Source organism: Hemicordylus capensis, chromosome 3 (assembly GCF_027244095.1).
Source record: "Hemicordylus capensis ecotype Gifberg chromosome 3, rHemCap1.1.pri, whole genome shotgun sequence".
Classification (NCBI taxonomy): domain Eukaryota; kingdom Metazoa; phylum Chordata; class Lepidosauria; order Squamata; family Cordylidae; genus Hemicordylus; species Hemicordylus capensis.
Genome location: NC_069659.1, coordinates 325,820,391 through 325,845,023, shown reverse-complemented (window position 1 = coordinate 325,845,023; position 24,633 = coordinate 325,820,391). Strand labels below are relative to the sequence as shown.

General features: G+C 43.0%; 1 protein-coding gene across 6 annotated transcripts in view; it reads right to left on the bottom strand.

Moving 5' to 3' along the window:
• LEKR1 (leucine, glutamate and lysine rich 1) overlaps nt 1–24,633 on the bottom strand; it is a 107,399-nt gene that overhangs the window by 19,076 nt on the left and 63,690 nt on the right. For all 6 annotated transcript variants that reach the window (XM_053313268.1, XM_053313262.1, XM_053313267.1 and 3 more), the window contains 3 exons: nt 24,248–24,329; nt 7,037–7,114; nt 4,797–5,000 (listed from right to left, as the gene is read on the bottom strand). In XM_053313268.1, the coding sequence (XP_053169243.1) occupies nt 4,797–5,000; nt 7,037–7,114; nt 24,248–24,329 (364 nt within the window). The remainder of the gene's footprint in view (nt 1–4,796; nt 5,001–7,036; nt 7,115–24,247; nt 24,330–24,633) is intronic.

Below are 24,633 nucleotides of genomic sequence, written 5' to 3'. Positions count from 1 at the left end.
TACACATCAGTCATGTGGATGTGAAGGGCTAAGAAGCCCTGCTGGATCAGACCAAAGTCCATCCAGTTCAGCATCTTCTTTTCCACATCAGCCAAACCAGATGCCTCCAGGAATACGATGAATATTTATATACTGCTTTTCAACAAAAAGTTCCCAAAGTGGTTTACATAGATAATAAAACAAAACAAAACAAAACAAAACAAAATGGCTCCCTATCCCCAAAGAGCTCACAATCTTTAAAAAAGAAACATAAGATAGGCACCAACAACAGCGACTAGAGAGATATTCTGCTGGAGAGAGAAGAACAAGCAGGGCATGAAGGCTTTATCCTGTTGTTGCTTCAAAGTGTTGTTTGAACACTTTGAGCAGAAGACTGGTTGTGTGGCTATGACCCACATCACAAAACTCAATCCACTACATCCAGTTCCCACACACTGCTCTTAGGCGATTCAGTCCTGATTTCAATGCCCTCCTTGGGCAGACAGGTCAGGTGCAAACATGCCCAGCCTCAATTAGTTCAAAGCTGGTAATTGTCTGGGTTCAATGTCTCCCCCGCTCTAATATCTATCAGAGGCAGCTTGTCATGCTGGAAAGAAGGAAATGTTTCTGTTAACTTCCTGATCCCCCAGGCTTAGAAATGGGATCATTTTGTGACTTGAAGAATTTTGTGTGTGTTACACTGAAGGCATGGCAATTTTCCCTGACTTAGGAAGCTGGCAAGGTTTGAGCATACTTGATCTAATTAAAATGACATGCTTGAAATTATGCAGAAAAAAATGCTCTGCACAGCTCCTGTGTGCACATGGAACGCCGTGCAAGAAGGGCTGCTAATCTTTTCCATTTTGAGGGCAAGTACTATATAGAGAATAAAACAGCCTCTGCTCACATACATACATTGTGACACCCAGTTGGAGCTGCAAGCTTGAGGTGTACCTGTTTTGACTACTGACAGCTTGTAACTGCAATTCATTCCTAGTTATCCCTGTTAAATACCTTTTATGATAAGAAAGGGAAAGGCTCTGAATATACATACTATAGCTGGAAAAATGAACTTAATAGGTCAGGGGACAGACACACATGCACATACTTACACATACTACTTTCAACATTTCATTTCCAGGCAATGAAACTTCATTAAATCAACTGATTAAATAATCAACGTTTTCTTAGAAAAGAATAGTCCTGTGATTAAGTATAGGAATTAAAAAAAAAAAAAAACAACCCAAAGGACATTGAGATACAATTCCTGGTTTCCTATGAGATCTGTGATCAGCCAGCCCAATTTTTGCCAGCTCCTGATAAGAAAGGGGCTGTTGTGTTGAAGGATGAAGTTTAAGAAGTGCAGCTTCTCCTGGGAAAGAAGAACCCACATGTGCTGAGCCCCTTACTGCCAAATGGTATTTGATAAATTGTTTGTATTGTATAAGTAGAATTCCCTTCCTCAAGAAGGTTCTGGAATTCCCTTGCCCGAGAAGCCCCTCTGGTCCCAGCCTTCTCAATTTTTAGGGGAGTGAAAACAGCCCTTTTTAGATGTGCTTTGAATGTTATCTAATCCCTTACCTGATTTTGATTGTTTTTTGATGCTACAATCTTTTATAATTGATGCTGTTTCTTTGATGTTTGATGGCTTTAAATTTAGGTATCTGATTGCTCAGTTGCTGATTTTATGGTATTGTATTTTACTGTTTGTAAGCAGTGCTAGGGGTCATTTCTGTGATGGAAATGTGGCACAAATGTTGGCATACATAAAATAAAGAAAGAAAGAAAAAAAGCAAGCAGCTCTTAAAGGAACAAGAGCCCACTCAGATCACGAGTGGCACTCACAGAAACTTTAACTTGTACAGCACATCTTGTTCTTTAAAGGGGAGATTCAGATAGCGTTTCCCTCCAGCAAACCCTGATATTTTTAGTCACCCACTGATGGGAATTACATGGATGTCTCTGAAAGGATCCAACAAATGGGTTTTCATTTTCACTGAGTTGTGTGAATTAAGCTTTCTGGAACAGTCTACGAAGCAACAGATTGCAGCCACCCTTGCAGGGTTTTTTTTTTTTTTGCTGGACCTCTTCTCCACCATTAGGTGACAGAAAAAGAAATAGTTCTTAGGAAAGAAGAGGTGGGTTATGGCACAAAACTAGACGCGATGCTGGAAATTTCCCATTATGTTTCCTTCCTTCCTTCCCTTCTAAGCTAAAAGCATAAGAATGCTAAAATTTTCTGGATGCAAAATACTGCAGCTATCATTCAGGAAAACTCCTAATGGCTTCAGAGTTTGGAATTAATGCTCCATCTCCATCCAGAGGTTGCTTATGCATGAGGGAGCCTAAGTGAACTGTGAAGAGTTCCAAAAGGATTTCTCCAAACTGGATATCAGGTAATAAAATGTCAAAGGAACTTCAGTGTTCAGATATACAGTGGTGAGGTCTGAACTGGCAGTGACTAGCCAGGAAAGAGATTCTGGGGCTGTGGCGGATAGCTCAAGGAATCGAATAAACAAAAAGCAACTCATTATGCAGCAGCTGTAAAAAATGCAAATGCTAGGAAAGGGACAGAAAATAAAACTGCCAGCATCCTCCGAAGCATTATGGTGCAGCTGTGTACAGTTCTGGTCATACTGTGACTTAAAAACAAAAAACAGTGTAGTGCTGGAAAAGGCTTAGAAAAGGGCAACTAAAATTATCAGGGGATGGCTAAAGCATTTGGAGTTTAGAAAAATTAGAATGATACATGATGCAGAGTAAATGGGCAGAGATAAATTTTTCTCCATTTCTCATAATACTAGAATTCAGAATCATCCAGTTAACTGTTAAACAGATGAGGCAGGAGCTTCAGAAGAGATAAAATAAAGTACAACATCACACAACATGACATTAACTTACAGAATCACTGCCACGGGATGTAGCAATGGCCAGTAGCTTACATAGCTTCAAAGAGGGATTAGACAAATCAATGGGAGAAAGGTCTATCATTTGATTTATATATAATTCTCTTAAACATACCCACCATTAATCCCATGTGAGGCAGCTCTCGTGAGAGTTTGCGAGCAGCCGGATAGGATAGCAATGGGGATGGGAAGAAAATAGCAATGCAGGCCAGAGGAGGAGGAGGCGGGCCGTCTCTGCCACCAGGAGTAGGAAGTGGCAGCCGCTGCCAGGAATTGGCAGGCAGGTGGGAGGAGGTGGCGGGCCAGCTTTCAGGCTGGTCCGCAGCCAAAGAGAGAAGAAGCAGGCCAGCTGGCTGGAAAGCCCGGTCGGCCAGGCAGGGGGTGGGGAGAAGAAACGGGCCAGCCGGCCCGCCAGCCAGAAAGCGTTGGGGGTGGGGGTGAGAAGCAGGCGGGGAGGGGGGAGAAAAGGGCCAGCCGGCCAGCCAGAAAACCAGGTGGGCCGTTGTGGGGGGGGGGAGGGGGAAAGAAAATGCAGCGGGGGGGGGGCGGCCAGAGGCGCGGAAGCTCTGCGCCTGGCCCAGCTAGTTGGCTATTAATCATGATGGTTATGTGGAAGCTCCATGCTCAGAGGCAGTGTATACCAGTAGTTGGGGAGAACAGTAGCAGTGGAGGGCCATTCATCTCCTGCTTGTGGGCTTCCAAGAGGCATCCGGCTGGCCACTGTGAGAAATAAAATGCTGGACTTGGTGGACTTTTGCTTTGATCCAGCAGAATGTTTTCCTGTATTCTTATGGAACTCCCATGTGCATCAGGGCTGCCCCATCCACTGCAATGTGACAACTGCATGCACATCCCCACTGCACCCACACCAGCTGCCCCAATTGTGCAGCCAGGGGGTAGGGGAGTGACTTAAACAGTAGCAGACCACTTGAATAGCCAGCCTGCTACAATCTGCAGTCGTTCTGCACTAATGCAACTTTACTCAGATAATTCTATTATCGTTTGCTTGTATTTTAACAAACTGAAACTCTCTGCTATACAAGTGTCACTACAGAGCAGACTAGATGCAGTTGTGACATTGGTCTATAAACATCATTTGAAGATACCACTTACCAGGAAAGGCCAGCAAGTTTGCCTTTTATAGGACAGCATAGTTAGAAAAAAAGATGTAGAGACAATTTTATAAGCCTTTAATATAGGGCAATGCATCCTCCCTCCTTTCCCTCCCAGGGGCATCTCCCACCCCCTAGGTCACCACAACATTGCAGCAGCAGCAGCATCTTAAGCACCCTCTGTCCTGTTCAGCAGCTGCCACTGCAGGCTGTTGCAAAGATTATTAAAATTATATCTATATAAGACATATTTTGAATATCACATAAGGCTAAGTAGCAGTGTTCTCTGTAACAGGGATTCCCAGATGTTGTAGTCAACATCTACAACTCATGTTCAAGTCCCAGTGGTGACAATGGGATTTGTTAGTCCAGCTAGCTTCTCCCAGGGGTTTGAATGAGATGTACGCCTTCTGGGATTGGGCCATTAGTAGCTGTAGAAGCCGATTAGTCTTATACAGTGAGGAGATTCTCCTCAGGGCACTAAGGAAATACTCTTCCTGGAGACAGTGTTTGGGCAGCCTCTGCTACCATTCTAAGATTTCTGTAATGGCGCCAAACATGTGGGCCATTATATTATTTCAGCCCTTATGGTTAGATATTGTTTTCTCTTCTTGTTTAAACTATTATTCTTTTACTCCGCAGTCATATGCTGTGCTTTTGTAATGATTTATTCTGGGTGTGGAGAACTGTGAAGAGTCAACTTGTAGGGGACTTTTAGTTCGACGACTTTCTCTAACAGAAAATCTAGGCAGAACATCCTGTCCTGTAACGCTATGCATGAGAAGTCATTTCTGATTACCTTTCTTGCTTAAGCATTACCACTTCTTCCTCTCGCTGCTTGAGAAGATTCTTAATTGTTTCCAGTTCACTCTCCAAATGGCTGGTTCTTTTTTTCAGACTTTCTTCTTTCCTCTCTTTCTCAATCACTTCTTCCTGTAAACGTTTGCATACTTGTTGGCAGACGAACAAAGATTGTTCTTGTTCTTTCAGCGTACTAGTAAATCTAAAAGTCAGAATACCAAATTATCAAAACTGAAATATTCTGAAATATTCAGAAGTGTGTATGAAATCTATTTTTACATGGTGCTTAATAGATACATGATTATGCAAAGATCCTTTCAGTATTAAATCAGTAAACAGTATACACATGAGATATATTGTAATACTCTCAACTTGCCTAAGTGATGAGCAGTTATTATTATTATTATTATTTACATTTTATATTCCGCTCTTCCTCCAAGGAGCCCAGTGCGGTGTACTACATTAAGTTTCTCCTCACAACAACCCTGCAAAATAGGTTAGGCTGAGAGAGAAGTGACTGTCCCAGAGTCACCCAGCTAGTATCATGGCTGAATGGGGATTTGAACTCGGGTCTCCCCGGTCCTAGTCCAGCACTCTAACCACTACACCATGCTGGCTCCAGTTCCAGGGGTAACACTACTTGGACTCAGTTCTCTTTGGAGCAAAGAGCTAGGGATGTGCATGGAACTGGCTCGAAGTCCGGCAGTTCAGCCGGTTCGAAGGTGGGGTGGATAACTTTAAGGACTGGGGAGGTACATTGTGGACTGGAAATGCTGCAACATGTGCGCGTAGCGGCCACTTCTGGCCACTTCCGGTCCGCGACGTACCAGGGCAGCAAGGAGGTATGCTGCTGCCCCCGGAACTGATTTGAATGACAGCGCTGGCGGGGAAAATGTGGCAGAGGGGATCAGAGCACCCTCCCCAGTCCTTAAAGTTATCCCCCCGCCTTTGAACTGGCAGTCGCTGGTTCTGTGCGCATCCCTAGAAAGAGCACTCCCAGAGGACTTCTCTTTTGTAGGAAAGAGACTTATGGCTATTTGTAATATTTGCTTTACTTATAGATATGAAAGGAGCACATAAGTGGAGGCAAACAGCATGTGCTCAAATAAGGCAACAGATCCACTAATTTGTGTCAGATTCCAGAAAGAGATACTCTGTACCACAAGTTGCTTTCCACAAAATCTCAGCCTCTCTTTACAGGCAGATACACATAATGCAGAACTTACTGCAAAGTCGAAAACCAACTTGTCTGTGACTCTCTGAACACACACCAGGCAGGAACCTCAAGTTCACTCAAGGTCTTAAACCAAGATATTAAATCGATTTTTGATGCCGGCTTGCCCAAACAAGTGCTGTTCCCATTAAGGTGCACATTATGTTTGAATCTATGTTCTTATGAACTTTTGGTTCCTTCTAGGCAAGCCTACCCCCCTTTGCCTTTGGGACCAATAGTTGTGAGACGGTGCATGGCAGGCTAGGATAGCATCCAGGGCCTCGCTTGGAAGCCCAGACAGGGGGTGTACCTCTGGCTCAACTCGGTTACTTCCAACAAGCCAACGTATGTGATCTTCTGCAGTGTCAATAACTCAGACTGGGGGAACCTCAGGTTCTGTTTTATGCATGCACCCACCCAATATCTTCTCCTAAACTACAAGCTGCTGTTTCTTCACACATACACAGACCTTATATCACCCCACTTCCCTTAGCTGTACACCATATATCTCGTTCAGATATACAGAACGGTTGCCAAGAGTCTCCCAAACCATCAGCTCCCTTCAGGGAATCCTCCTGGGCTACTAATCAGCAAGCTATCTTAAGAAAGGAATGGTCAGACAGTAGCATAAAACTGTGGAAGGTTGCTGAAATGAGGCAACTAATTACCAGTAATCATGTATTATTAGTAATTCAGTGTTTCAAAAGAAACCGAAGTACTCTGCAGAAAGGAAAATGATAGAGAGGCACTGCCTGCAAGCTCACAATCTAAGAGAGAGTAATGAGGGAAGGAAGTGTGGCACAAAACAGTAGGGGAATGCAGAAGGAGATGATAACAAGAACAAAAAGAAAAGAAAAATAACACAATACAAAAGCAAAAAACAAAACAAAACCCAAGAACCCCCAAACCTAGGATAACTAACAAATGACTAAGAGAGTTAGCAAAATTGTTATTGGAATAAAAGGATTTGATTCTCTGTTTCAGAGCAACATTTGCATACAATCATAACCAACTGTGACTCATACCGAGTTTCGGATGTTCCAATTTCAGATTCAAGTTTTTTCAGTTCACTTTGATGCTCTTCAACTTCTTTTGACTTCTTTCTAGAAAACAAAATTTGAAATTATAAAGTTCCACATACCTGTGAAAATTAACATAACCTTTCTCATGCAGTGGTTTTTATTTGATAATTTTTAATGCACTCCAGAAGAAAGTTGTTCCTGAAGCTACTACTACTACTATTCCTCTATCATTTTAATATTGTTTGCTGGAAGGATTTGTTTTTTTTACGTCTGCAAAAAAATATATTTTGCAAGCCACGGTTAGATTCCTCTCACTTTACTTCAGTTTACTCTATGGTCACCTTCTATTTCCTTGCTGTTGGGAACATTAGTTGCATGGCGGTAAAAGAAAGGATTGGTACCTAACAAATATCTGTAGAAAAGAGTATTGAGAATGACAGGCGACAGCACAGAAGTAAGATTAAATTGACCTGTATATCATAGGAGTTCCACCATTTTTTGTTGCTGCTGCTCTGTTTTGGAACTCCTCTGGCTTGAGTGAGCAGAACAGAAATGCTAATGAAGTCATTAGCAAGTGAAGGAGCTGAAATATAGGGCAAGGGAACAAGAGTAATGAAGGATAGGTCAAAAATGACTGAGGAATATTAAATAAAGTGAAATCTGCTTAAAGCAGTTGATCAGTGCCACAGTGCTTATTTATTTCATGTATATCCTACCTTCCTTCCAGCCTTACTAGGGAGAGGACCTTTTCAGTGGTGACACCCCATTTATAGAACTGCCTCCCCAGCAAAGCTCACCTGACACCATCACTTTGTTATTTTAGATGCCAAGTGAAGACCTTTCTGTTTAACAAGTCCTTAAAAAAAAATCTGTTTTTTAAAAATGCTTTTGTATTTTACTGTAGTCTTCTTTAAAATATTGCTTTTGATTGTGTGTTGTATTCACCAGCTGTTTTACTTTGCGAGCTGCCCAGAGAAGAACTGTTATGCGGTGGCCAACAAATAAAGTTGCTGTTGCTCAAAACGTAAATGCACAAGGTTCTCAAGCCCATCCAAGCACTGACTACACTCAGTCCTGTTCAGCTCCTGCAAGGTTGCTGCATCAAGTACCTTCAGACCACCCCATGGTTCCAATGTTCTAGAACAGGGATTCTCAAACTTGGGTCCTCAGGTGTTATTGGACTTCAACTCCCATAATCTCCAGCCTCAGTGGCCTTTGGTTGGGGATTATGGGAGTTGAAGTCCAATAACACCTGAGGACCCAAGTTTGAGAATCACTGTTCTAGAATTTCAGCAGTTGCCACTTTTCTAGGTTTCTAAAGGCATGCACCCTCTGGGCAGTTTTAATGCCTTCTATCTTTCCTGAATGTATATGGATTGGTTGGGGTGGGGAAACAAAGAGATCTCTTCTCTGCCTGGACTGATTTAAATCAGGAAGGTTCAGAGTACCCAAGTATCACAGAAATGAGAAACCATAAAAAGAACTGGCATCCTGCTTGACAGATGAGGCACAATGAGGGCTGAATTATCAATTCTTTCATCCAGAAAAAGACAGCCATCACATCAGGCCATGGGAAAACTTAGTAAAGTAAAGTGTGCCGTCAAGTCGATTTCGACTCCTGGCACCCACAGAGCCCTGTGGTTTTCTTTGGTAGAATACAGGAGGGGTTTACTATTGCCTCCTCCTGTGCAGTATGAGATGATGCCTTTCAGCATCTTCCTATATTGCAAACTTAGGACTGGTATAAATGTGTGAGGCTTATACTTTCACTAAGCTATCATTTAGATTTTATATCTAAAGGCAGAATTCTATTCCGCGGAACATCTGAGCTTATTCCAGAAGCTCTAAATTTGCCCCCCCCCCCAAAAAAAGACAGCAGCTGCAGATGTTAACATCTGTACAAATGCATCAAATAAAAGGCTTAAATGAACACATTGTTTTTGGAATGAAGCTAACACCTTGCCAGGGGAAAACATATGGAGAAAGGATGGGAAGGAGAAGGGTGTGAGAGAGAGAAACTCAGTAGGTTTTTTGTTTTTTTAAAAATGTATCAAACACAAAATGTATCAAACATGTATGCAAGAACACTACAAGCAAACAAGAGAGCCAACATAAATTTCACAGACTAAAGCATGAGACTTGTAGGAAACACACAACTTAGGAAAGTGCAGCCACAGCTGGAGTTAGCAAAGCTCTTGCATAATTCTGATTGCTTTTAAGAAGCAGCTGGAGACACATACATTTCATCAGGCATTAAGTAAAAAGGTTTTAAAGTTTATACTCTCAATCTTTTAAATTGTTTTAATTATTTTAAAATTTTGTTTTAATTGTTATGTGGTTGCATTTTAAAATTTTCATACATCTTACGTAAAGCACCCAGAGATGCATATATTGGGCAGAACAGAAATGGACAAAATTAATAAGTAGATGATGAGTGAAGTTGCACTAAAAAACAGCAAGGATTTGCACAATCATGCAAAAGTTCCATTTAAAACCCAAGACATGCTGCCATTTCACACTAGGAATGTGCACGGAACCGGGCGGGGGTGGCTCAAAGGGGTCGGGGGTGCCACTTTAAGGGCAGGGGAGGGTGCACTTACCCCTCCCCCCACTGGTGCTCGTTGTCCGTAAAGGCCTTTGGGGCAGCAGTGTACCTCCCTGCCGCCCCTTCCCCCTTTTCGGCCGGAAGTACTGGGTGCGTGTACATACGTCGTACACATCTGTCTGATGCACACACGCACCTGGTACTTCCGGCCACTTCCAGCCGAAGAGTGTGAAGGGCCAGCAGGGAGGTACACTGCCGCCCTGAAGGCTTTTACGGGCAATGAGCACTGGCGGCGGCGGGAGGGGGGGGGAAGCACACCCTTCCCCACCCTTAAAGTGGCACCCCCACCTCAAACTTTGAACCTCCCCCCCCGGGTGTTCAGATCTGTTCAGAAGCCCGTAAAGGGCCTATTTCACACTGTTGCACAAACATGCTTGCGGTAAAGTAAAGTAAAGTTGTGCCGTTGAGTCGGAATCGACTCCTGGAGACCACAGAGCCCTGTGGTTGCCTTTGGTAGAATACAGGAGGGGCTTACCATTGCCATCTCCCGCACAGTATGAGATGATCATACTTTCAGCATCTTCCTATATTGCTACTGCCTGATATAGTGTGGGAAACATACCAGCGGTGATTCAAACCAGCAACCTCTTACTCCCTAGGCAAGTTCCTTCCCTGCTGCGCCATCAGGTGGCTTGCAGTAGCACAACAATAATCAGGATCTGGACTTACACACACAAAGTAGCTAGCACAACAGCTTTGTGTTGTCCTACTGTCAGGATGTCTACTGTGCTTCTATGTGAGGCACAACAATGCCAGAAGAGTAACCTCCACAGTTTACTATGAATGAATGAATGATAGTTTATTACGGTCATAGACCAGCTTAACAATTAATAACATTAATAACAAAATTCAAGAAATTTCAAAATTTATAAAATTACAAACTGTTCAAATCACTAATACAGTCTTTACAGAGCTTCGATGCCACAAAACAGAACTTTGTCACATTATATGAAATTACAGGTTTGAAATTTGACAGCATAATTTCCAAATAAAATTGGTCTGTGTGACCAGGATAAATGGTTAAAATGGGTGCAATAAATTTGGTGTGAGTGTCCCTATAACATGGGTGATAGACTCTGAGCCACAAGGGCAACAGTCCGATATTGTTCTATTCTACAATCCTTGTCTTCTTGGTTCCATGTAACATTCTAATTTTCTGGGATTGTGGATTTGGGGTTTTCATGAGCTGTATGCCATGATCATCACAATTATAACAAATTAAGGCTTGACTTATCTCGCTTTGCATGTAATGCGTCTGTCTCATATATCAGTTTCACCTTTTAATTTGCATTACTGAAATTAATGGACTTTTGCGCAATATTCTAATTTTCCGAGTTTCACCTGTACTCTCCTAGGGAGGCCAAAGCACGACTGAGACCTATCCTGATTTGAGATAAAAGGGCAATATCATCCGCATAAAGCAATAATGAAACATGTCTGCTACAGAGGGGTTTTTTTGGGGGGGGGGATGTGCAAATCCAGATCATTAAAATGCGAAACTATTGAATTTATGTAAAAATTAAACAAAACTGGGGCAAGGATGTATCCTTCCTGAACTCCTTTATAGGTAGGAATCTCAGTTGAGAGGTGCCCTTTTCTAGAGCATTGTACTCTGAGACGGGTATTACAACAGAAATTATAAATTAGTAAAAGTAAATGGCAGTCTATAGATGATTCCTTTAACTTCAACCAGAGTTTGTCCCTAGATATGGAATCAAACGCTGCCTTGAAGTCTATAAAAGCAGTAAACAAGGACAATTTAGACCTAGAGGAATATTTTTCAGCCAAATTTGCAAGGTAGATACTTGATGAGTTGTAGAGAAACCTTCTCAAAACCCTGCTTGCTCAGCCATTAGGATACACTGATCATCCAACCAATCCTGAAATTTCCTCAAAAGATGCCTGTCATATAACTTGCTGACAACGCTAAGGAGACCAATCAGGTGGTAATTATTTGGATCCTCCCTTAATCCTTTCTTGTACAGTGGGACTATTATTGAAACACCCCAGTCCTCTGGGATTATAGCCGAAGCATCTATGTAAGTAAAAAGAGAAGCAAGGAGGTGAGCCCACCAATCAAGGTTACTACTAACAAATTCAGTTATAATGCAATCAAGTCTCGAGGCCTTTCCCTTCTTGCAGTTTTTAACTAGTGGTTCGATTTCTGAAAGAGTAACAGGATCCCAATTTGGCACTTGACTAGGATTATAATCTACTATTGAGATATAGTGTCCCTCCTTTTGATATAAATTGGAAAAATGACGTACCCATGTTTCAGCTGGTATTACTGATATAGGTGAAGAGGAAACACTACCCATAGGACCTGTAATTAGATGCCAAAATTGAGTTTGCTTTTTAAGACAGAAATAAATTAATCCCATTCAGCTCTTTTAGCCTGTAATTTCTTGTTTCTTACCAGAGTCTTGTATTGATTCTTAGGAGTTACTATAGTTGATGGTGCTACATTAGAAGTACCTGTGTCATACAATCTAAGGCACTGGGTAAGTTTTTCCTTAGCCTCCAAACATTCCCAATCAAACCAGGTGTACGAAGTGTGTTTAATAGCCTTAGAGGGTGCTGAATTCGTAACTACTAGAGCCAATGTAAAAAAGGCAATCAATCAGTTATATATTTCAACTAAGGGGGAACATATACCATTTTGAGAACCTGTAATGATATCTGCCCAAAGACCAACTACTTTGGAAGAAAGGATTATTTTATCTACACATTGTTGGAAAACAGGTGTTCATCTAGATCTAATCCAGCCTGTTTCCCTCTCATCAGCAAGAGGCTGACAAGCCTCTAAATGAAGTAATTCATTAAATGCCAGCGACAGAGTCAGAGGGGAATGATCGCTTTCAATACATGTAATAACCCGAAAATCCTTAAGGTAGGGTACACAGGTAGGGTAAGGTAGGGTGCACAGTCTACTATCATTTTTCCATGGTACTGTCGGAGCTCGTGGTCTGCAGGCAAGCCGCTAGCTGAGTCAGGAATGTGCTCAAGTAAGGAAGCAAGAAAGTGCAACAGGGCCATTCAAGAGCAGCTCGGTCTGAAGTAGAGCAATGAGTGGCTCAAACGGAAGAGCCAGATCAGAGTCAGCAGCTTTATAGGACCAGCTAAAATGCTATTGGCCTCTTGTGTCACCTGACTCTTGTTGACCAGGTAGCTGCAATACTACCTCCTCCTATCTGCAGATCTCTGTGTCATTTCCCCACACAGTGAGAAAGGCAGCTGGGAGTGATTCTGAGTGGAAAACAACCTGAACAGAAAAGATTAAGCAGCCCCTTTACTCTGCTGGTCCTCCACTCAAGACTGCAGTTTCCCACCATTGCTTTTTGGTTAAACACGCACACACACACACATACAGACGGGAAAATTACAGAAAATGGTGCATAATGTATAGTCTGGCCCTTGGTTTGTCAAAGTACTTACTGATACTGTAGGATGAGGCTGTAGCTCAGAGGTAGAGCATCCGCTTTGCATGCAGAAGGTCCTTAGTCTGGCATCTCCAGGTAGGGCTGGGAAAGACGAGGAACATAGGAAGCTGCCTTATTCCGAGTTAGACCACAGGTCCATCTAGCTCAGGCCTGCTCAACTTAGGCCCCCCAGCTGTTTTTGGACAACTCCCATAATCCCCAGCCACAGTGGCCAATAGAGAGGGATTATGGGTGTTGTAGGCCAACATCTGCAGGAGGGCCAAAGCTGAGCAGCCCTGATCTAGCTCAATATTGTCCAACTGTCAACACTGGAGGGCAATGGCCCTCCAAAGGTTCAGGCGAGGGTCTTTCCCAGCCTTATCTGGGAAATGCCAGGGATTGAAACAGGAACTTTCTGCATGCAAAGCAGATGCTCTCCCACCTCTCCTGCTTGAAACCTTGAAGAAGCTGCTGCCAGTCAGTGTAGACAATACTGAGCTAGCTGAACCAAGAGTCTGACTCAGTATGGCAGCTTACTATATGCAGACTATACATACTCCTGTGTATCGTCCATGATTAAATAGTCTGTTAAATTATTTTTAATAAAGACAGAGGCTGAAATGCAGATGGACAAAGTGCTTGCACACATGTGCTGCACTAATGCAAAGCTATTGCACAAGCCATTTCTGTTCATTATGGAGCTGGCATTCCAGGCTTGTACAGCTATGTGACTTTCTTGCACTAGCTTGTTGCACAAGGACTTCGTTAGTCTGGATGCCAGCCAGAGAGCTTGAAAACTCAGTGCAATTCAATTTCTTCCAAACCTAGAAGTCAAACATATTTAGATAACGGCTCAATTATTTATCTACATAATTACTGTCAAATAACTGCAAAATTAAACACACTGAGGCTGTTCACACGAGCAGCCCTACCCAGGCTGCTCAGGTGAAGCGCTGGGATCGAGGCCTATTCCACTGTTGCCCTCCTGGGTTTACCTGCATGCAGCCTGAGCAGACACAGAGCTAGATGCCTAGAGCACCCAACTCACAGTAGAATCTCTCAATGCACTGCACTCGTCATGTGGTGCATAGTGAAGGCTGGGATGCATTTTCCTGGCCTCCATAATGCCACACAGCATGCAAAAGTGTTGGTCGTGTAGGCTCATGAGCCTCACAGTCCAGGACACACCAGATCATCGGTGGGGGGGAGGTAGGTGCTATCCTACCTTCCCCCTTCCCGCCCTCCCTGGCACTCTCAAAGATTGTGTGAATGACCTCATTGTATGAAGAAGGTATGAAGACTTCTAAGAATTCCTTCTCAAATTTGTCAAGTTAATTCCCAGAAACGGCTGTCACAATGATTTATGTAATTGCTCAATTCAAAGCTTTAATTCAAAAGAACGCTTGTGAGCTGTTACACATAGCATATAAACATGATGTCTTGACTTAATATCGTTCGTTATCAACACTGTTGGTAGGCATTATTCAAAAGTTCATCAAGTTTCTAGTTGAAGAAATAGAACAGAGATACATCACAATTGTAACTTCGGGAGCCAGACCATGCTCCCCACATCTGATGTCAGATGCAGGGGGCGGGGTGAATGGTGCCACAGTGGAGGCTGGGCACAGGACGCTTGCAGTCTGGCTCCACCACTGCAATCATAGCTGACACCAGCAAGTGGAAAGAGAGAAGTTCTTCTTCTTCTCTCACAACACTAGAACCAAGAGTCATCCAGTGAAACTGATTGGAAGGAGATTTAGAACAGACAAAAGGAAGCACTTCTCCACACAGTGCATAATTAATCCACGGAATGCACTGCCACAAGATGGAGGAAAGTCTATCAATTGTCTATATATAGTCTGTCTATCTATCATTTTCAGTATGCCTCTCAGAAGCATGTATCTAGGAAAAATAGCGCCTAGGGCAAGCACTGAAATTGCGCCCCTTGTCCAAACATCCGACACCCATCTTTCAGATAACTTTACCATAATAGCAGCTCAAAAATACAAGTCAAGCGCGTTAATCTTTTCATATTTCAAAAACTATTTAGCAGTGCATGTAGCCAGACCAAAACATGCTGGAAAACTACAAATTTCAGTATGCTGGGGCTCATGAAATACCCAAATACTATGTGGAGGTGTACTTGGAAAACTAAACAGAAGTGCCTGTCTAATTCTCTACTATGCATTGTAGCATCACTATTACATACGTTTTAAAAATAATTGGAGAATTTGACTTTTCCCAGATACTCTGAAAATTATTAAAGGATATGCAGAGTAAACTGTGTCACTGCTTGGAATATATTCTAGTCTTTCAGAAAGACAGTTAAAATGAGAGAAAGAGAGCAAAAAACTCCCAGTGGGCCTTAATACTAAGGATTTCACACTGATTCAAAGACAAGCTCACCATTAATAGTCATATTATTAAGACATCACATTTAACTCACTTATCACAAGAAACAAAGTAAGAGCAAATGAATACAATCTTAGCTCATAAGCTTCAACTCAGTATTCACAAGCCCTGATTATCTGTACATAGTGCCAATCTTAATATGTGTACAGTGACATATATTATATTAATTTTTTTTAACTTTTTTTTAACCTGTAGCCCCTTCAGGGGGCTTCCTAAAGGCTGTGGGGTTGGGTCTGCAAAGGTTGGGTCTGCCCCCTCCCCCCGTTGGCCTCTTAATGCACTGCCACAGCCCGTCCCGGGCTGATTTTCGGACCTGTTTGGGTCTGCAAAGATCAGTGTGGTGGCCATTTTGTAGGCTGACATGCATGCTCAAATGCCTCACAGGGTCCATTTGAGCATGTGCGGTGGTCATTTTTAAAAATATTTTTTTAAAAAAATGGCTGCCAAAAACAAAATGGCCACCACGCATGCTCAAATGGCCTCTGCAAGGCCTGGCATGACCTAAGGCCTTGCAGAGGCCATTTGAGCATGCATGGTGGCAATTTTGTTTTCGGTGGCCTTTAAAAAAAAAAATTCATTTTAAATAATGGCACCCCCCCTTCAAGTAGTGCCCGGGGCATGTGCTCTGCCTGCCCCACCCTAGATATGCCCCTGATGCCTCTGAATCCTACTTGCAAGGGAACATTCGTAAGAGAGGGAGTGTGTCTTCACTTCCTTCTTGTGTATTTCTGAGAGACATCTGGTTCCCCTCTGTGGGAAACAGGATTTTATAGGATTGTGTTTTTAAGAGCCCCAAGAACCTTCAGACTGCAGAGCTAAAGAATTATAAACAAACAAACAAACAAACAAAACAAAAAACAAATAAATAAATACTGGTGTGTGGGGCGGGGTGGAATTCAAAAATGATGTTTCTTCATCTTTACCATTGTTATAGCTGAAATAAGTTGAGGACTTAAGGTCTGCAGAAAAGCCTCCGTCTCCCTTTGGATTTTTAAAAGCTGGCAGGTAAATATTAAAAGGAAAATGATAGGCTGTCTAGACTTAAGCAATATACATTATTAGTGTCATTTAATGTGAACATTTACTGTAGCAACCACAAAACATTGATTTTGTAGTGCTGCTTTTTTGCTGCCCAATATGGCAGGACTGAAAATGGTCAAGCAGCATAACAATTCAAATGACACTAGAATTGGAAAGCTGGGAGAAATTTCTCATCATTACAACATGACTTCACCCATTAATAACTCCAGTTAATCTCTATATTTATATTTGAACTGAAACAGAATATATTATTTTGCTAAATGAGACCCAGATTATATCAACTATTCAAAATTACATTTGGAAACTCATTACTGTATATTTACGTTCATGTATTCACTGTGCTTTTCATTTACATTACCATTAAAATATTTAGAATGCTTAGCAACAGTATATTTGTAGTTCTGATTTTAAAAAGTGAACATAGGCATAAAAATTTAAATGCTGTGTGTGTGTATATGTGCGTGTTTGTGTATACACACACACACGTGAGTGTAAGTGACAGAGAATCTCTCCCCTCACCCCCCAATATATTTTATTCAGGGAACACAATGAAAAGAGTTTTTATTGCTATTCTTATGAATGATAGTGGAAATACACTGCTCCTGAATGTAACGTGTTTAGGAATCTCACTCCTGAATCTGTTATTGTTAAAGCTTTACCTCTTGTGCTGCAGCCACAAAAAGAGCATTAAGGATAAACACCTTCCAAATCTTGGATGGGATCCAAAGAGGCTGAACAGCGCCTAGAGATGTTCAGATATCAGGCGGTATAGAAATATGACTGATAAATTAGAAATCAAACTTGTGCAGAACACCAGTCCATGTGTGCATGGGGAAGCATTTTGCCCATGTCCCCTTCAGTGGTAGCCCCCTGTGCTTCATAGAATGCTGTTTGGCGTGGGGAGGGGGGAGGCATGTCCGTCAACCTTCACAAGCACCTTTGCAGGGGTCAAAGGATGCTGCAGTGGGAGAGTTGAAAAGCCTCTTTTGGAGTGCAACAGACTGCCAACAACCTGCCCCCTTGTACTTATTAGAGTCAGTGGTGCCTACAGAATACAGGACCACTGCCCATTTGATCTGCATAAGTACAAGGGGAAAGGATTTGTTTATTATTATTTTATTTACAATATTTATATCCCGTCCCTCCAACACAATACTGCTCAAGGGGGCTCACAAAGACAATATAACAATAAAACAGACAGAACAATACAAAATTAATACAATTTAACTTAAGAACAAGACTCAGTTCAAATCAGATTTACATATTTATTTAAAATGTTAAAATATTGAAAGAAAGAAGGAAGGAAGGAAGGAAGGAAGGAAGGAAGGACAGTTCCTGAATGTCTCTGGTGAACACTAAAGCCTTCCATAGAGTAAATGTTTAGGGACAGTGTAAAAGGTGGAACGGAAGGGGCCAAAAGAGACCGTTAAAAATCAGCCTGGATCCCCAAAACAGCGGTATGCATTGGAGACACTTGCGAACAATATTTTAGAACTGAAACCTTTCCAAAGTTATAACTTTATCAACCCCCTAACTGCCAGAAACGGTCCAGAGTGATCCAGAGTGGAGATTTCATAAATAATTTCTTTGCCAAAAACTGTGGAATATATTAAATACTTATGCAAGCAAAAGCTTAAGAATGTAGTCCATGCATTAGCAAATTATGATTAACCCATGCTCAGCCAAAATACATTTTTAACAGTACAAACTTTATCAACTTTATCAAGGAAGATTCTTATGATGGCTTCATGTTATTTGGCATGGGCAGAGACCCCATCTTAGCTGAACTGCCCATGACAGAGTCTGTGAAAAAGATTTTTCACATCCTCACCCATAATCAAGCACACACCCAAGATCTGTTGGACAGAGATCCTTTTCTGGTCCTCAGCAGCAGGCCTCCATCATGCAGGCTAGCGCTCAGGCTTGTTCCACCCCTCAAGACCAAGTTTTGTTCTGAGACAGCCAAGCAGTCACCTCATCATATTGCTTTCTCCACCCAAATGTTGTGGCAGCCTTTTCTGTGTCTCATATTCAAGATTTATAAGCTCTGCCTTGATTTTACATGTGGGGAAATGGCTTGACTACCAAGCCATAAGTTGCCAGTTCAAATCCCCGCTGGTATGTTTCCAACAGTATTGGAAACACCTTTATCAGGCAGCAGAGATATAGGAAGATGCTGGAAGGCATCATCTCATATTGCATGGGAGGAGGCAAAGGTAAACCCCTCCTGTATTCTACCAAAGACAACCACAGGGCTTTGTGGTTACCAGGAGTCGACACCGACTCAACGGCACACTTTACCTGTAAGTGTTTTCCAGTTGCCATTTAAGGCTCCTGTCCTTCACTGTCGGCTCTATTCTGACTTTGCAAGATTTCCTGTTTTCTTTGTGGCTCTTGTGTTCACTTTGTATAACTGGTTTTTTGTTTTTTCCGTTGCTGGATATTATACAATTTGGCAAGGGGGGCAGGTTGTGTGCAGCTGTTGCTTATCACTGCAGGGGCAGAGTTCTTCTACTCAAAAGCTGGAACACAATGAGGCTTTTGTTCAAGATCCTGTCGTGCCATTGTATATCCATTATACTTCTGCTGTCTCCATTTGTGCAGAGTGTTTTGGGATATCCTCTGCCTGTTAGCTTCCCTCTGCCTCCAGAGTTTTACCTTGTGTCTTTGAAACAGGTTACTGGCAAGCAGTATTTATTTTTTTGTATACTATACCATCTTTAATTTCTTTTTGTGCAATAAAGGTCTTTTGTTGAGAGTTATTATGCGCATTGCATCACCAACATATTAACTTATATATATCTATATGATGTATTGATGCAGGGCAAGTGCTACAGCTTGGTGCTGACCAGCATCTATTCTTGTTTTGTTCCTCTCTTTTCCCAGGATTTGGCTCACACTTAAATTGAGTAACTGAACCAGGTTTATACATGAAGCTGATCCAATCGCATAGCAAGAGGGGTGTGTGTGTGTGCATGCGCGCGTGCGTGCGTGCGGGGGGAGAACATTTTAAAAGCAAGTGTAGTGTGCGAATGAGGAGTCTAGAAAACAGCCCCTTCTGTGGTTCATCTCCCCACAACCTCTCCCCTCCAGGAGATTTTCTCCCAGTCAGTTTAAAAGCAAAGGGACACACTAATCACATTAAGCCCTGATGTGGCTTAAATTCCTACAGAGTCAAATGCAGAGAGGAAAAACAGAGAAGGGGCTGCAGAAATTTAACCAACAGGGGGGAGGGTTCAGTTTCCCTCACACGTGGTGCCCCTTTCCTTTTGAAATGGAATCCCTCACCCCCATCTCTGTGTGTGTCTTGACAGACAAAACTGCCATTGTTCCATTTCATTTGGCCCTCATTTGCACCTGATTAAGGGCACGCCAGGGTTTTGTGTTCTCTGGTCCTCCACAGTTGCAGCAAAGTGCCTGCTCTAGACCCACTCCACTTAATCCAAGGAGAACTGCTGCAAGAAGACAGTTCGTGAATTCATTTCCCACCCAGGCCAGCATTTCCTTACAGTAAATCAGAGGTATTACGGGGTCGATGGCACAATCTTTCCTTTCTTTATTAGAGAGAGATCATATCCTTGGCTACAGACAGGAGAGACCCAGGTATACACTGAGAGACTAATTATACAGCATGGCCTTGTGCCAACTAGAAGTTTATTTGGTGACACTCCCCCAAGTATGTCATGGCCCGTTGACAAGTGCCTTGACAAGTGCCAAGCAAGCTGAGGGACTGTGAGGTAGCCAAAGTTCTGGATTATTTGTTCTCTTGAGCTCCTCAGTCCATCTGCCCTCACATAGCTCTACTCCTGGGAGTTCTTCTGGACCCAACATTGCACCTGAATGCCTTGGTGTCTTCTGTGGCCCGGAGGGCATTTGTCCCATATTGGTTGGTGTGCCAACTGTATCCATTTCTGTCTCAGTCAGACCTCGCCATGGTTATCCACACCATTGCTACAATCGTACATCTTGATTGCATTACTGCAATGCGATTTATGTGGGGCTGGCCCTGAAGACCCTTCTGAAACTCCAGCTGGTCCAGAATGCAGTGCTGAGGGTCTTGACTAATGAGAACTCCTCAGAGAATAGAACGCCGGTTTTGTCCCACTGCTTACTAGTTTGTTACCAGACATAATGCAAGGTGCTGGTTTTGGAGTTTTAAAGCTCTAAATCAGTGGCTGGGGATACTGGGAGTTGTTGTGCAGCAACATCTGGAGGACCCCAGGTTGGGAACCACTGCTCTAAATGGTTTGGGTCCAGGGCACCTGAAGGACCTCTCACATGAAACTGTCTGCCCATAAGTACTTGAAGAGAGTCTCTCTTGAACATTCTCCTCTTTGGAGGTATGGTTGATTTCTATAGGAAAGAAGTCTTTTCAGTGACAGCGCTAGCCATAAGATACACCACCCTTGGGAGATGGCAGATATTGCCAGTATTTTGGCTGGCTCGTTCAGATCTTTTTGTTTTGAACTTTTCCCTCTCTCCCAACAGTAGTTGCTGTGCTTTTGTTAAATGAGTTTGATTTGGTTCATGTCTGGGGGGTTTGGTGTTTTTCTTTTATTATAATCTTTCTGTAAGCTGCTTTGAATTTTACAAGATGAACATACATTCTTAAAATAAAATAAAATATCCTTTGCCGGGGTGGGTTGACTTAAGGCTTATGAGAGCTACTTTTTAGCCTATTTTCCTTAAGGGAAGTAAGCTGATGAGATCATCCGGCATTGTCTGTGGGTGTGTGCGTGTTAGTGCACAAACCTGTTTGGAAGCCCTTTTACGGGCCTCCGAACAGGTTCGAACACTGGCTGGTTCGAACGTTGGGCGGGGCAGAGGGTAGGACTTTAAGGGCAGGGGAGGGTGCACTTACCCCTCCCCTCGCTTTTCCCCTGCTGGCGCTGGAGTTCTGTAAAATCTGCCAGAAGTGGCCAGAAGTACCAGGCATGTGGTACGTGCACACGCACACCCAGTACTTCCAACCACTTCCGGCCAAAGAAGAAGGGGCAGCAGGGAGATAAACTGCCGCCTTGAGGATTTTACAGAACTCCAGTGCTGGCAGGGAGAAAGTGGGGAGAGGGGTAAGTGCACCCTCCCCTGCCCTTAAAATCTTACCCCCCCCTTTGAGCTACCCCCACCCGGTTCCGTGCACATCCTGTGCGTGTGTGTGTGTCCGTCTGTCCCACTCTACCAACTTTGCTACACCTGGACCACTATGAACCAGATTGGGTACAGTTGTAGGGACACCTCAATGGAGTAGTTTGTGATGATGTCATCCACCCAGATGCAAACACATTTGAGGCGCAAGTGGGCTAACTTGTGAACCGCCTGACCAATTTGAACCAAATTTGGTACAGCTGTCGTGAGTGCCACACAGGGACACCTCAACGGCATGGTTTGTGATGATGTCATCCACCCCAATTCAAGATGATGGATGCATGAATGTTTAAGCTGCAAGTGGGCTAACCTGAGGGTCATCTAACTGATCCGAACCAAATCTGGTACAGTTGTAGTGAGTGACACATAGAGACACCTCAATGGCATAGTTTGTGATGATGTCATCCAGTCCAGTTCAAGATGGCGGACACATGAACTTTTGAGGTGCAAGTGGGCTAACTTGTAAACCACATAACTCATTTGAACCACATTTGCAACAGTTGCAGAGACACATAAGCAGGGGCGTAACGATAGGGGGGCACGTGCCCCAGGCACCACCCTGGCAGGCCATGTGGGGGGCGCCAAAAAGTGGCTTCCCCCCCACCCCCCGGATCGCCCGCCGAGTGTGGCGGCAGGCGTGCGGCGGCGATTTGGCGGTGGCGGGCAGGTCACCCGCGGCCCGCTGAGTGCGGCGGTGGCTGGCTGGTGGCTGGCGTGGCGGCGATGGGCTGTAGCACGGCCTGCCGCCGCACGCCACTGCCGAATCGCTGCCACCGCCGGCGATCTGCCGCCTGGGGGGCGCCGCCACGCCCTCACAGGTATGTGGGGGCCAGGGGGCGCGAGGGTGCCATTTCAGGGCCAGCTTGCCCTGGGCGCTGTTCCCCCCGATACGCCACTGCACATAAGAACCCTCAATGGCATAGTTTGTGATGATGTCATTCACCTCATCCAAAATAGTGAAGATCTTGTGCTTTCTCTACTATCATTCAAGATAGTAGAGAAAGTACAAGCAACTCTGATCACTCAGAGAGAGAAAGATTAAAAATAATGCAGCCAGGCTTCTACTCTGCCAGCCAGTCAGATTTGCCATATTAGTTGGAAAAGAGGGGAAAGCAAGCCCAAACATTTGGAGGGCTACTTCAAATGAGCCTGGGAACTACTAGTAGCTTTCGAGCTACCTAATGCCCACCCTTGCCCTAGACCATGGGTTTTCAAACTTTGGTCCCCAGATGTCTAAGTAAACATACTTAGGATTGCACTCTAGATCTATGGGGTGCGGTGCGGGGGAACAACCATTCTTGTGGTGCACTGAAGTCTAACAAGTTAATTGCAGCATAAGCTTTCATTGACTAGAATTTACTTCATCAGATAAATGTCAGGCTTCAACAACACTTTTTTGCTGCACCACGGCTGCTCTCTGGAAGTTGTTACAATTGAAGACACAAAATCGACAAACTATGCTTTCTCCAAATGTAGGTAGCTTTAAAGTTCAGATGGCTTTAAAAGAAGTTTAGACAAATTCATGGTTAGGCCCACCAGTGTGTATTACTCTGAATGGCCTCTGAATTCAGAGGCATTATACCAAAGAACACCAGTTGCTGGGAAGGAACAGCAGAAGAGAGCTATTGTCTCAAAACTATGCTTGTGGCCTTCTTGGAGACATCTGGTCAGCAATCATGGGATTCGCATTCCTCTCCGAGAAGGAGGCTGTAGCTCAGTGGTAGAGTATCTGCTTTGCATGTAAAAGGTCCCAGGTTCAGTCCCTGGCATCTCCAGGTAGGGCTGGGAGAGACTACTGCCTGAAATCTTGCGGAGCCCATGCCAGTCACTGTAGACAATACTGAGCAATATGGACCAATGGACTGACTTAGTATAAGACAGATTCTTATGGTCTTATTCCCATTATGTGTTGTATACTACTACTAGTTTCTTAACTCATTCAAAACAAGTTCATGTATGCAATAGGCATGTGTACAAACTGGATTAGCATTCTGTTCCAAGCTCGGAACGGAACTCTAAATCCCCGGAACATTCTGTCGGAACAACAGTTGAGCTGGTTGTTCTGACGGAATAGCCTGTTTTGAGTTAGAACATTCCAAGCACCATTTTGGATTCCAAAATGGTGCTCAGAACACTTGGAAAGTTCCGACTCAAAACAGGCTGTTCCGTTCTGATCTTGGAACAGGCCCTGGGCCACTCATGTATCTCTCAGACTAACCTACCTCATAGGGTTGTTGTGAGGATAAAAATAAGCATGTACACCGCTCTGAGCTCCTCTGAGGAAGAGCGGGATATAAATAGAATGAATGAATGAATGAATGAATGTACAATGTACTAACAACCCTAAAATAAGAAAATAGCTTTCACAAGTAATAAATTATGCTTAAAATCCTTCATGCTTAAAACCAAACTCTCTGCTAAGCTCTTAACTTAAATCATCAGCATAAGATTAAATAATGTTATTATCCACTATATTTTAGTTATAAGTTTATTCGGTCATTGACCAGCAAATCTACTATATTTTAGTACATAATTACAGAGGAACTGGGCAGAAAGAACTATATCTGATATGAATAAAATTAAGTTTCTTACATGAATAGTTCTTTGTAGTGGCTCATTTCCGCACCTGCTTTCTGGAATTTGAGTTCAATTGTCTCTACTTGACTTGTTAAATCTGAAAGACGAAATTATTAATAATAATTATAATTATAATTTCAATCCCACTCCTTCCTCCAAAGGCCCAAGGTCTATTATTATATATTACATATATATTACAGCAGACAATTTTTTGCATGTGTGATTATGAGACCAATTGACTTTTTAAATTGCCTCTCTGTTCTGTTTTTAGTGAACACTGAAGCCTATTCAACACCAACCTGTTAAGACTTTACAAGGTCGTGTGGCATATTTGCCTTTTCTCTAAGAACACGAAAAATATAATGTAATCTCTGTAGAATTCCTTTTTGTAAAAAAAATAA